We start from the raw sequence: 14156 nt of genomic DNA, 5'->3' as shown, positions 1-14156 counted from the left end.
TCAAGAATTAATATATTCAAAAATATCCCAGTCTTCAATGATGGGGGAGTTCAGCACATCAGTGCAAAAGACGAGGCTGAAGTATTCTGCTGGTTGGAGCCATGTTTACCACAACCCATGGTTGTTGGGGGTCAGTCACCTCTGATCCAGGAGATCCCTGCAGGAGTTCCTCAGGGTAGTGTCCTAGACTCAAGCATCTAATTGCTTCATCCATGACATTCCCTCCATCATCAGGTCAGAAATGGGGTTATATATTAATAATTGCACAATTTTCAACTCATCAAACTCTAAAGCAACCCATGTTCAAATGCAGGAAGCCTTCGACAAAGTCCTGGTTTGGACTGATAAGAGTCATGTAACATTTATTTCTTACAAATTCCAGGCAGTGACTGTAATCAATGAGAGAGAACCTAACTATCTCCCCATGCCATTGAATTGCATTTTCATAGCTGAATTACCTACCATCAATGACCTGAGGGTTACAATTTGCCAGAAACTGAACTGGTCCGTCATTTAAGTGCTGTAGCTACAAGACCAGATCAGAGACAAGGAATTCTGCAGTAAGAAACTCACCACCTGTCTTCGCAGTGTCTATCCACCATCTGCAAGGCACAGATCAGAGCTCTGCTGGAATTCTCTACACTTTGCTGAATGGGTGCAGCTCCAACAACACTTCAGAAGCTTGACACTTTCCAGGATAACGAAGTCCACTTGATTGCCACTGCATCCACCAATATTCACTTCCTTCACCATTGATGCACAATGGCAGCAGTATATTCCACCTGCAAGATGCACTGCAGCAATTCATAAATGCTCCTTAGCCAGCAACTTCCAAACCCGTGACCACAAGGCCAAGAGCTGCAGAATCATGGGAACACCACCACCTGCAAATTCACCTCCAAGCCACTTACCATCCTGACTTGAAAATACATTGCTGCTCCTTCATTACCACTGGGTCAAAAAAAGGAAGAATGGACTCCTTATGAGAAGGTAAAGGAATTCACGGGAAGGAGAGATAAGCAAGCACAGAAATTTGATTATCGTGATAATATACTAATAGTTCCTGAGAAAGTACAGAATACAAAATTATTTAACAAGGAAGGCAGGCTTAACAGGTCTAGAAGCAGAACAAGGAGACATTCCCTAGGATTATTAAGGACCCCATTTTCTGGAATATGAAATATTAAAAAGAACTGAAGCCTGGAAAAGCAGAAGGATATCAAAAATATCCGTAGAAATGATTTAAAAAATTTGGAGAGGAAGCAACAACAGAGTTGATAAATTTGTCTAATGGAATGTAGGCAGTGAGTGAATGGCTGAAAGACTTTGAGGACTACGTTGATCCTGTTGAAGAAAAGACAAATAACCACAAAATGTAAAGAACACTATATAATTACCTTGACTACAAAGACATTGACTATAATGTTCAAGGTCCTAGCAAACAGACTGGAAGCCAAAGCAAGCCATTAAGTTGACTGTGATCAGTTTGGCTTTAAGAAAGGCTGTCGAACTAGAGAGGCTAGTGAGGAGAAGCAGTGATGACAGCTTTCAGTGAAAGAGGCAAAAGGAAATGAGCAAGTAATGTACACTTGTTTTGTGGATTATGCAAAAATTTCTAACCAGCTAAACTGTGGTATAAGTGCTGGAGGTAATCTGAGTTGATTGGAGGGGTAAAAGACAATTTTAAACTATGTACGTGGAACAGACTGCTACAGTATACAATGAAACTAGATCTGGTGTGAGTTAAAACAAGACCGTTTTAATCACCTTTGCTCTTTAAGATGTATGTGAAAACCATAATTAAAGAAGTGCTAGATGAAGTACAGAAAGGTATCAAAGCTGGAGTCAGTTGGTGAAGTAGAGAGCTTTGCAGATGAACCAGCCCTTATAGTTAGCACAACATACATCTACACATTCCATTTCATACTTTCTATCCATTTGTGAAGACTTTAAGAATGAAAATTAATGTAAATAGGCAACTGTTATGAAAATTGAAAGTAAGATTGTTGGGAATGTAGAGTTGACAATGAATAATCAAGAGCTGGAAGAAATAGCACAAATGTAAGTACCTGAGAAATACCTTGTCAGAAGATGGGTATAGTCATAAAGAAATCAGATGGAACAAATACAAAGAATACATTCTCCAAATAATTCTTCATTGTAAGAATGAGTAGAAGTCTTCAGAAAAGAATTGTCAAGACTGTGATTGGGAGTGTTGTCTTGTATGGGGCTGAAACATGAACCTTGAGAAAAGCAAGCATCCACAAATTGGAAGTTTGTAAAATATAATTCTATTAAGGATGGAGCAGGTCAGTTGAAGAGAATACAAGAGCAACAAAGAAATTCTTTAGATAATGAAGGAGATAAAATAATCAATGGCTATCATCAAGAAAAAGAAATGGTTGAATTGACTGCATTCGGAGGCATGAGAACTTGCTGAAGGTGGTGATTGAACAAAGATTAAAAGGATCTAGATGTAGTGGTAGTGAGAAAATGATGATGTTGGACAACTTGAACTTGAAATTGAAATTCCGATCAACTGAAGAGGAAGGCACAAGGCAGTGTGGAGAAATTATTGTGGGACCTACCCTTGCGCAGATCGCTAGTGCTAATGCATTTATTGCAAGTACTTTGAGGCATCCTGAGCCTGTGAAAGTTGCTTTACAATTGCAGGTTTTTTTTTAAGATATCCCAAAGTGACTTATAGCCATTGAACTATTTTTGAATTGTAGCTATTGTTGTACGATAGGAAAATCACAACAAGTTCCAATAATCAACAATGCTATAATGACCAGTTAATTTACTTTAGTGATGTTGATTGGGAGACAGATATCGGCAAAGACACTGGTAGAACTACATTACTATGTTCTTCTTCGAAACGGTGCCATTGCATCTTTTATGTATGTTAGAGAAGGCAGCTGGGGCCTTAGTTTAATCTTTAGTAACTCAGGACCTCTGAGAATGCTTTGGTGCTGCACTGAAAGGTCTGCCAGAATCATGTGCCAAGTATCTCGAGTGGGGCTTGAAAACATACCTTAAGAGTCAGATGTGAGAATGCTACCACTGAGCCATGGCTGATATCAATAACACATTGGATTATGGCTGCACTCAGAATCAGACCTGTTGGACTTTCCCCTTAACAATTGCTTGTGTCTGGATTCTGTTCTTCTTCTTTGAAGCTGTGCAGCATAAGAAAATCAAGTGTTGTATTGATGTAGAGTGGAATTGTTATGAACAAAGGTAGGGAACACAGTTAACAACAGGCAGATTATCATACTATGTGGTTTATTAGATCCAGGAGCAACAATTTTAATGGTGGCTTCAGTAATGAATGTGTTAAGTGGGATTCCCTGCTGTAGTTTTGTGTTGATTCATATAGAACAATTGGTGATTTAAGTTCTGATCTGTAACATTTATTCATTGTTGACGTAAATATATTTTGATGCCCTGTGCTGCAGGATCTCACAAATCTGATATGTCGTGGCTGATTAGAGCACAAACTGCAGTGCCTGGAATAGGAATGCATTGTGTATGGGACAATTCAAGCGCAACAATGGGTGGTAGCAGTTCAGGAGTGTGGTTTCAAATTGAAAGATTACTGTGACTGCAAGACATCCATCAACTCGAGGACTTGTCGTGTTCTATGACCTTGTGGAAACTAGGAGTGGGATTGTACGCTTTTTTATCTTCCAGTTATAGCTAGGAGTAATTTCTCTTTTCTGTGGCAGGGAGGGGGCTGGAGGTTTCTGTCACTTTTCATGAATAAGATTCGATATTTCCAACCAAGCTTAAAGCAAGAACAATGGTAGTAGATGTACGTTACCTGGTTACATGTACATTTTATTCCAAGACTTGAGTCAAATATCATTGACAGCATTGTTATTATATGCACCCCCCACCCCACATCAGCATCTAAATAGTCTCAGACTTGGTGCCAGGAACGTATGTAATTAAAGCTGTGTGATATTTCTTCGGCTGTAGAGTTAGACTCCGATGTTATGATCTGCACAGTTTTGAGGTCTTAAATCTGTGTGACTCTTTGAGAGATTGATGGATCTTTTAAAAGATTTTCCACATAAGATGTCAAGTTTGTTTTTGAAGAAATTTCTTCCTTTCTTGCTTGCTGTACTTGGACAAATCAGTGTGCTGCTTCCTGCAATACCATTTTACAGAAGAGAGATGACAACACATTGCTGAGTGTTGCACTCTGTTTCTTCTCTCTGCTTCCCACTTTGTTTGTGGGGTGGACACATTCTCAATATGACAATGTTAAGAGTCAACTCTTGAAGTATTCATATTTGCATCATTTTTGTACCTATAACCTATAGATAGTTTACACTACATCTTGAATCCTCGAGCAGTAATGTAAAATGTCTTAATTACAGTAATTATGTGATGTGAGAAGACAGAAGGATTTACTTGAAATGCAAGAGACTGCCGCAGGCCCCTTTTATGTCATTCCATGCCATCGCCAGTTAGAACTTTCACATACATTGTGAATAAGGTGCACAGTTGTATTATGCCTGCAAACAAACAATGAAAAGACTTTCCTGAAACAATCATGATGCCAGCTTCTCTCATCTGCTATCAAATATTACATACCCATTCTGGAAATGTCATCCTCATTATATTTTGACTGATCTTATTACTCGTAAGGAGCCTAAAATTAGGAGCCATGAATACAAGTTGGCTATCAGTAAATACAGTATGAAATGCAAAAAAGGGAGGTGATGGCCTAGTGGTAGCATGGCTGGACTGTTAATCTAGAGACCCAGGTAACCTTCTGGGTTCGAATCCCACCACAGCAGTTGATGGAATTTTAATTCAATAAAAATCTGGAATTAGGAGTCCAGTGATGACCATGAATCCATTTTCGATTGTCAGAAAAACACATCTGGTTCACTAACCTCTTAGTCTCACTAATGTCTTAGTCTAATGTCTCACCCTAATGTACTTTAGGGAAGGAAATTTCCATCCTTACCTAGTCTGGCCTATGTGTGACTCCGAGCCTACAGTAATGTGGTTAACGTTTAACTGCCCTCTGAACAATTAGGGGTAGGCAATACGTGCTGGCCTAGCCTGTAAATTAATACAAAAAAAAATTCAGGAGAAATCTCTTTATCCAGAGAATGGTGAGACTGTGGAACTTGCCACAATATGAACAGGCAAAAAACATAGATGCATTCAAGGAAAAACTAGATAAGTACATAAGTACAAACAAAACCTGAAAATGAAACTACTGTATGTTGATAGAGTAAGAAGAAGAAGATGAGAGAATGTTCACATACAGCATCAAAACCAGCATTGGGCTTGTTGCTTCTTTCTATATTGTAAAGTTTCATGCAATTTATATATAAAGCCATTGAACTGTTTCTACTGCTGTGTTGATAGCTTGTGGACCAAATGACTGTAATATACTTACTCTTCCTGGGATTCTTCCTAGATTGTACTGGAGAATAGCAGTCGAGAAGACAAGCACGAGTGCCCATTTGGTCGTAGTAGCATTGAGCTCACCAAGATGCTGTGTGAAATCCTTAAAGTGGGAGAACTTCGTAAGTTTTCATGTATTTTTAAGTACAAACACACATGTTTTCACTTTAAGGAGCCTCAGTTTGTCACAATTCTGTTTATGTTTTCTTTAAATGTTTTAAACAGCAAATTTAAATGTTTTGTTGACTTCTGTCCTTTTTTTATTAAGGTGGGAAGGTGGGTGTGGTTGAAATTGCAAAACCTTGATTCATTCTTGTGCTTCTGTGCGCTGAGGGGGTTGTGAAAATAGGTTCTAGGCCTTTACAAGTGCTAATGCTTGGAGGTATATGTACCACAGTGCAATTCCTCCAGCATTTAATTCCTGCAGACTGTGCTTAATAGCTTCTAAAATGACTCTACTAAAATGACACTTAGAGGCATTCACCAATTGACCCCAAATTACACAGTTCTAATGTGGATTACAGATAGGTGCATGTATATGTATATAGACATATTGTAGACATCATTGAGCTACCAAGCAGGATACTCTGATGCAGCTGAAATCTGGATTGCTGAGAATAATGGCTAAACAGGAATCTCACTAAAATCTTTTTATTGCCATCACCACCCCATATCCCCCATGCTGTGTAATCACACTGATAGCGCCAACACCTCAAAAACCTAACTTAACTATTCTTGCCAAGAACATCGTGCTTAAATCTTTTGACAAATATGTGTTGCATCTGGACTGTTGCATCTGCGAGCTTTCCTAAATTTAAAGTGTTAGTTAGATTGTTAGTTGCTTGTTTCACTCAACCTACTCATTCCTTCGGTAGGTTAAAAATTTAGAGTTGGTGGAGGAAAGGGTCCAGGATTTGATTTATGTTGTTGTAAATATTGCTTATTGATAGTTGATGAACAACATCTCTTGGTGTAGATTGAGGTCAGTTTATTCCAGGTAGGTTGTGAAAGCAGCTTAGATTGACTGAAAGTTTTGGAAATGTTAATCCAGTTGTATTTATATAGTACCTTTAGGATAGTAAAATACCCCAGGTGCTTGACAGGAATGTAATCTGGTCAATATTTCAGCATTCGACCAAAACCTTGATGGAAGCAAAAAGTTTTGAAGAGCACCTTAAAGGAAGGCATGCAGATCACTGGAGAGGGTTAGGGAGAGACTTGCAGAGATTAAAGCCAATTATTTAAACTGAAATATTGGATATCATTAATGGGGTTGTGAAAATTGAGGATAGGCAAGAGGCCAGAATTGCAAATGCAAATAAAGGATAACCTGCATTTCTTTTAGAATAGGTGAATGAGCTCTGTGTGAGAGATTATTCTGTGTAAAACCTGAGATTAAGAGCAGCCTATGTAAACCTATAGAAGTCAGTTTCATCCTTACAGAATGAGATGCACCAAAAGTGTATAATATTATAAGGCTAACATAAGTAAATTTTGTTGGAGAAGATTTGAAGTGAAAGAGACAGCAGGAAAGAAGAATTAGTTTGGGAATTTTATGGGGAGAGAAGAAAGTGAGATTCATTCTGGAATGATGCAGGACTATGGGGAGAGAGTAGAATAGTGAAATTAATATTTAATTAGGCTAGTGGAGAGCCAATCCAGATTGATGGGCCAAATGGCAGCTATCTGGACTGAAAGAAACAGGAGCTGATCCTTTGACCCCTTAGCCCTGCCCAACCATTCGTGGCAAGATCATGGCTAATCTAGTTATAACGACAAATCCACATTTCCACCTCCCCCTGCTAACCTTTTTATCTGGAGCCTATCCACATCAGCCTTAAAATTATTCAAAGACTCTGCCTACACTTGGTTTTTAGGACGAGAGTTCCAAAGTTTCATGACTTCCTGTGAGAAACTTTGTGGGTTTTTTTCATCTGTATTTTCCAGGGAATGAACATCAGATCTGGCTGATTGACAGAGGCATGAGAAGCATTCTCAAATTTGTTATGGTGCAGAAACATTGTGTTCTACAGAGTTAATTATCAATTTGTCACCTGCAGTTGGGACTGTCAGGCATTTAATAGATAGCCCTTGTGTTGTCACACTTCAAAGGTCACCAACTAGCCAACAGACTCCGCACAATGCAAGAGTATAGATGAGTTGGTTCAATTTAAGGGGTCAATGAGAGATGTTGGAAGGTGTTAAATGATTGTTTTGCTATAAATAACCTTACAGATTAAGAAACTTTGCGGATTAGACCTGCTGCTTTCTGTACCTAGTCTGATTCATTTGTTGGCATTGGCATTGACATTAGAATTAATAAAGCACTTAAGAGATCTCACATATTTAAATATTGTTTAAAAAGTAGAGATGTTGTCTCCGAGTAATGCTACTGCTAATTAAAAGCAAATTAAATACAGTAATACTTCCACTTTCTATTCGGTATTTACTTGTCAGTCTCCCATAGTGAATGGGAGGAAACAACATCACTGTAGACTTAAGGTTAAGTGAAGATAGAGGCTGGGGATAATTTAGCCAAGGTTGCAGATGTAATTTTAAACTTATGCTTTCTGTTCTTGTTCTTAAGTGTCAGTCTTTGAATCAGAAAGTTATAGGTTCATCTGATATAGGCTGACACTGCAGTACAGTACTGAGACAATGCTGCACTTTCAAAATGCCATATTTTGGGTAAAACGTCACACTGAGACCTTACCTGCCTTCTCAGGCAGGATGCAATCAATCCATCTGCATGTTTCCATGATCAGATTCTAATTCATAGAAAATAGGAGCAGGAGTAGGCTATTCGGTCCATCAAGCCTACTTCACCATTCAATATGATCATGACTAATCATCCAACTCAATGCCCTGTTCCAACTTTCTTCCCATATCCTTTGATCCCTTTAGCCCTCAGATCTAGATCTAATTACTTCTTCAAAACATTCAATGATTTGGCCTCAAATTTCTGTGGCGGAGAATTCCACAGGATCACCACTCTCAGGGTGAAGAAATTTCTGTGAATTTCAGTCCTAAATGGCCTACCTCATATCCTTAAACTGTGACTGAAGGAAAGGCATTCTCCCTGGTGTCCTGACCAATATTTATCCCTTAACCAAACACAGCGGATTATCATTATCTTGTTGCATTTAGTAGAGCAAAGGAGTTTCTACATTTCAAAAGCAACTACACTTCCAAAGCATATTAGTTCTTGTAAAGTACATGAGGAAATTCTGTGGCGAAAGGAGCTATATAAATGTAGGATATTTCATTAGAACTGACAGATGTGTCCTTGCTGCAAGATGGCTTTTGAACCTACTCCAAAGACGGTGTTATTAGTGAACAAATAAAAGAACTATTAAGCGTTATAGTAAATTTGAATTAGTAAGTAGCTCATTTTTCATAACAGATTCTCTATTAATTATTTTGCTAATGTTAATGGAAAGGCCCAAGGGAATAGAACACCAACTGAAATTTATGTGCATCTTGAGGATTCAGTTGGCCATGCTAAAGAGAGGCAGCACTGTAACGTAAACAAGCTAGTGGCAGTCCTGTATATCCTTCTCATCAAATGACAAGCTTAGTGCTTGGGAATATATCTAAAAGCATTGGGAGGTGTATTTATCAGGGGTTCCTGGTTAATTTATTTGCCTTTCAGTCAAAGGCTTGCCAAGTCTCTGCAAAGAGCTTTTTTCCCTTTTAAATAAGTAATTTGAAAGCATTTTCTGACTCTAAAGGGATGGATAAAAGTGCACGTAGGTGCAAAGGCATTGCATAAGAAGCTTAGTCTGCCAAAATGAGAAATGACCATTTGACATGTTTTAGGAGTGTATGCATGAATGGACGTGCAGCAGCTATAGATTTTGTCAGCAGCAGTAGACATCGACCACACTTCATGAGATAGAGTGGCACCAACTGAAGTTTGCTATAAGGTTGCTTAGCTCAGATTACAAGCAAAGCTGAACACACATTATCTGTCCAAAATCATAAGTTTTGATTTTCATTCCCACTCTAATAGGAAATGGAATGTGGTTTTAAAGTATCACGATTGACTAAGCTGACTCCCTGTCCAACCTCAAATTTTCAAGTACAAAAATCAGGCCAGGCATGTGGCTCCAGCAAAAGACAGGCAGGGAACTACCTTGGGTACCAAAGTCATTGTTTATGGGATTCCCAGCAGCTAATCCAGACTGGGATCTGCCATTCTGCAAGGTTAATGACTATTTCAGCACTCTGAGGACCAGGGGGAGCCAGTGTGCACATTCAGCGTCATCATCCTTGCCCCAACCTTCCTGATTGTCAGCTCAACTTGTCACAACACAGTGCTGACTCTTCTTGCAGGGTCGCTCATGTCCCTCTTACCTGTTAACCAGTCTTTCACTTCAGCTGACTCCTGTCCAGGAGGCAACCCTATAATATTACATAAAAATGAATCAAATGTACAGAATAGAAACAGGCCATTCAGGCCATCTGGCCTGTGTTGGTATTACATTCACTTCATTTTCTAACCTTATCTGTATTGTCTTCAGTATTCATTTTCCTTGAAGTATTTTTTAAATTTCCCTTCAAAATCATCAGTGCCATTCCCCTCATCCTGCCCATGGATTAGTGAGTTCCACTGTTATCCATACTCTGTGTAAAGAAATTTCTCTTGAACTCTTTATTGGATTATTCAGTGACTGTTTTATGTTTACTGCACCTAGTTACAGACTCCTCAAGTGAAAATATCATCTCTACCCCGTAAAATAATTAAAAGTGGTCCAGCCTATTCAATCTGTCTAATAGTTATTATAACCCCTCATATCTAATATCTTTGTAACACTTTATTTTGCAACTTCCTGAATGCCTTGTATAATTTTTGTAATTTAGTGATCAGAAATATGCTCAGTGTTCTAAATTTGGTTAATCCTAGGCTTTATCTAAATTTAACTTAACCTCCTTGCTTTCCAAATTTGTTCCACCAGAAACAAATCTTTGTTTCATTTTACTTTTTTTTAAACATTGTTGACTTGGCTTGCAAATTTTAAGTCCTTGTGAAAGTGTGCCCTTAGACCCCTTTTACTTTTCTTCAGACTCTTATTTTCCAAAGTTTAGAATCTGACTCACTCAATTCCGAATCCTTTGACCTTGTCTTCATCCTATTGCTGAATTTTGATAATTTGCCTAATTTTCTGTTGAAGATTTGGTTGGGAGCTTCAACCAATCGAACCACAAGTTACACAATAAGCATCTAATCTCCATTTGCGAGGAAGAATTCAGGCATTTCTCAAGGATAAAGGGATCACAGAGGGAGTTCCAACATCTGGAATAATGCAGGCTGTGGTATGTGTTGGTGGCAAGATTGAGGAAAAGAGGGGGAAAAAAAACAAATTTGGCCCTCATCAAAATGCTGCTTCTTATTAGTTTCCTGTATAATCTCAGTAGGTATCCTGATTTATTCATCCAATCAATAATTGTTTCAAATGTTTTTGCATCAATGGTAGAAATACAAAAGGAGCAAAATGAATCATTTTAAATTGAAAGGAAAAATTGATTATTTTTGCTAAACTTTGTCCTTATCAGGGTTAAAGGTGACTGCGTTGAAGTGTGAAACTCATTTTGCAATCTTTTACAATCTAGTTACAACATCAAGTACTCCCCAACCAAGTGTGAAAGAAGCAACTTTATCCAGTCTGAGCATTAAAAGAAAACACTTTACTGCTATAGTGTGAATCTTTCTGATTCAAAATCCATTGTCCTGCCTGCCTTCCTTGAATGAGTTTAATGAAGGAGTAAACAAAAAACTTGTACTTATAGAATCCCACCTCACTCTTCTGAGAAGTTCTAAAGTGCTGCACAATTAATTTATTCATTTTACAGTGTAGTCACGGATATTCTGTTGACTAATTTGTGTGTGGCAATAGTCCACAAAAGGCAAAAAATTAAGGCCAACACCAACAGATTATATATCACCAACAGTGATTATGGGACTGGTGTGGGTAGATTATCCAGGCTATTTTAGCTGTTTGCCTGCCAGGATTCACCATGGTGGGCAAGGTTATAATTGGTTTTTTATAACGAGTCACTGTGAGTTATTTGAAATTAATTTGAAGCTCAAAACAAGCTCAATTTAAAACAAAATTTTAAAGTATAACAAAAAAAATCAATTGCCTTGAATGGTTTGTCTGTACTGTTTAGCAAGATTGTGATGAGCGGCTTTCAGCTATATGCCTCATTGCAAAAGTCTTTCAGAAACGGTTAGTTTTATGATATGAATTGATTCTGTAACAGTGAGATTAGGCTGTCTATGTTCTTGATGGGTGACAGTTCATGTTAAACGAATTGAAATCTCACTGCAACAGCATCACTTTGAAATATAAAAGAAAGGTTTACTTTGTTAAGGTTTTGTTCTTCACATATGCCTTCAGCACAGCGAGATATCATCAGGAAAAGTCTTTTCCAATAATAGGTCACAATGTACAAGTCAATATTTGGGTGAGGGAGTGTTCCCAATTCTTAGTTTTGTTTTTTGTATTATGTAGACCTTAAACAGATTTTTAAGGACATCAGGATTTCACTACTGATTCTATAGATAAGGCTGCATTGTATTGATTTAAAGTTCATTAATCCAATACCAATTGATTTGTTCGATGACAGGATTAATTAATGACCTCATAGTAAAAGTGCTCCAAGGTAGCAGTGATCAAAATCCGATTGAATTTTGCTTTCAGTTAGATGGGGGTAAGAGTAGGCCTTGGCCTAATGTTGGATCAAAACTGGTGTTTTAACTTAAATAAAGGCAGCGATGAAGCTACAAAGACAGAGCTGGCTAAAGTGAAATGGAAATCTCGGTTAAGGAATGAATCAGTAGAAATGTAGTAGCAGACATTTAAGGAGATATTTCGTAACATCCAGGAAAGACGCATTCCAATGAAGAAAACACACCATCCATGGCTAACTGAGTAAGTTAAAGATAATATCAAATTGAAAGAAAAAACATAAAAATCCAGAAGGATCACTGGCAAGTCATAGGATTGGACAGAATAGAAAAAAAGAATGACTAAAAGAAAATAAAGGAGCAATTAACATATGAGAGAAAACCACTTTGAAATATAAAATCAAACTGTGTTAATTTCTGCAGGCATTTAAAAATACTGAGAATAACTAAATCAACCGTTGGTTTTGTTAAGATCATCAGGAATTGATAATGGAAAATATGGAAACAAGAGACGATTTAACAGAATTTTGCGTATGCCTTCACTTTAGAAAAAGCAAGTAATATCCCAGAAATAATTACAAATCAATGGGTGAAAACTAGGAAGGAACTTAAAGCACTTACAATCACTAGGGAAATAGAGTGAAGAATTATTTGAACTGAATGCTGATGGATATCATCTTAAGGTCATAAAAGAAGTAGATGCATTGATTGTAAATTTCCATATCTCCTTAGATTCAGTAAAGGCCTCAACAGGATAGAAAATACCTAATGTACCTCCTCTATTCGAGAAAGGAGAAAGCCCTGAGCTACAGCACAGTTAACTGAATGTTTGTGATAGGGAAGATGTTATAGCTGGACACTTGCTTAATTTCAATACAATCAGCCTGGATCAACATGGTTCTGTGAAAGGGAAGTCATAATTGACTAAATTATTGGGAGTTTGTTTTTAAAAGTGACAAGCAGCATAGATAAAAAGAAACCCGTATATGTCGCGGACTTGGATTATCAGGTAGCTTTTGACAAAGTGCCGTATCAAAAGGAGAGCTCATGATGTAGGATGTAGCATGAACAAAGAATTGATTAACTAACAGGAAGTGGAGTAGGTGTAAATGGATCATTATCGGGTTGGCAAGATGTAACGAGTGGAGTGCCACAGGGACCAGTGCTGTGAACTCAGCTGTTTGCAATCTGTTTCCATGACATGGATGAGTGGACCAAATGTATGGTTGCTAACTTTGTTGAAGACACAAGGATTGATAGGAGAATAGGTTGTGAAGAGACATGACGATGTCTGTGGGCAAAGTTGTGAGTGGGCAAAAATTTGATTGATGGATTATAATGTAGGAAAATGTGAACTTTTTCACTACAGCACTAAGTAGAAAGGAGCTTCACCTTATTTGAACAGAGAAAGGTTACAGAACTCTGCGCTTTAGAGGGATCTAGATATTTTGGTAAATGAATGACAAAAGGTTAGTTTGCAAGGGCACAAGTGAAGTTATCTTGTGAAGTAAGATTGGGATATCCATTCTAGTTTAGAAGAATGAAAGGGGATCTTATTGAAATATTTTAAGATCCTGAGGGAATTTAACATGTTAGCTACTGAGTAGATGTTTCCCTTTTTGAGAGAGACTACAGAACTAGGGGGCACAGTTTTTAAAAATGGTTCTCCTATTTATGACTGTGATGAAGATCATTACTTTCTCTCGCAAGGTTGCAAGTCTTTAGAACTTGCTTCCCCAGAGAGCAGTGCAGGCAAGGTCATTGAGTATTTTTAAGGCAGTGTTCAATAGATTCTGCATTAACAAGGTTGTAAAAGGTTGTAAGTATAGGCTGGGAAGTGAAGTTCTTCAATCAGAATCAGTCATGATTTTGACAGATAGCAGAGCAGGCTTGAGGGGCTGGCTGCATATTCTTGATCCTAGATAACAAGGTGTAGAGCTGGATGAACACAGCAGGCCAAGCAGCATCAGAGGAGCAGGAAGGCTGACGTTTCGGGCCTAGACCCTTCTTCAGAAATGATTTCTGAAGAAGGGTC

At 38.0% G+C, this 14156-nt stretch overlaps 1 protein-coding gene across 9 annotated transcripts in view; it reads left to right on the top strand.

Annotated features, from left to right (window-relative positions):
- Nucleotides 1-14156, top strand: part of elmo1 (engulfment and cell motility 1 (ced-12 homolog, C. elegans)) — a 267831-nt gene that overhangs the window by 164403 nt on the left and 89272 nt on the right. For all 9 annotated transcript variants that reach the window (XM_048613453.1, XM_048613493.1, XM_048613463.1 and 6 more), the window contains one exon: nucleotides 5444-5552. In XM_048613453.1, the coding sequence (XP_048469410.1) occupies nucleotides 5444-5552 (109 nt within the window). The remainder of the gene's footprint in view (nucleotides 1-5443; nucleotides 5553-14156) is intronic.

The sequence above is a fragment of the Rhincodon typus genome, chromosome 2, assembly GCF_021869965.1.
Source record: "Rhincodon typus isolate 14 chromosome 2, sRhiTyp1.1, whole genome shotgun sequence".
Lineage (NCBI taxonomy): Eukaryota > Metazoa > Chordata > Chondrichthyes > Orectolobiformes > Rhincodontidae > Rhincodon > Rhincodon typus.
This window is presented reverse-complemented; position numbering and strand designations above follow the sequence as displayed.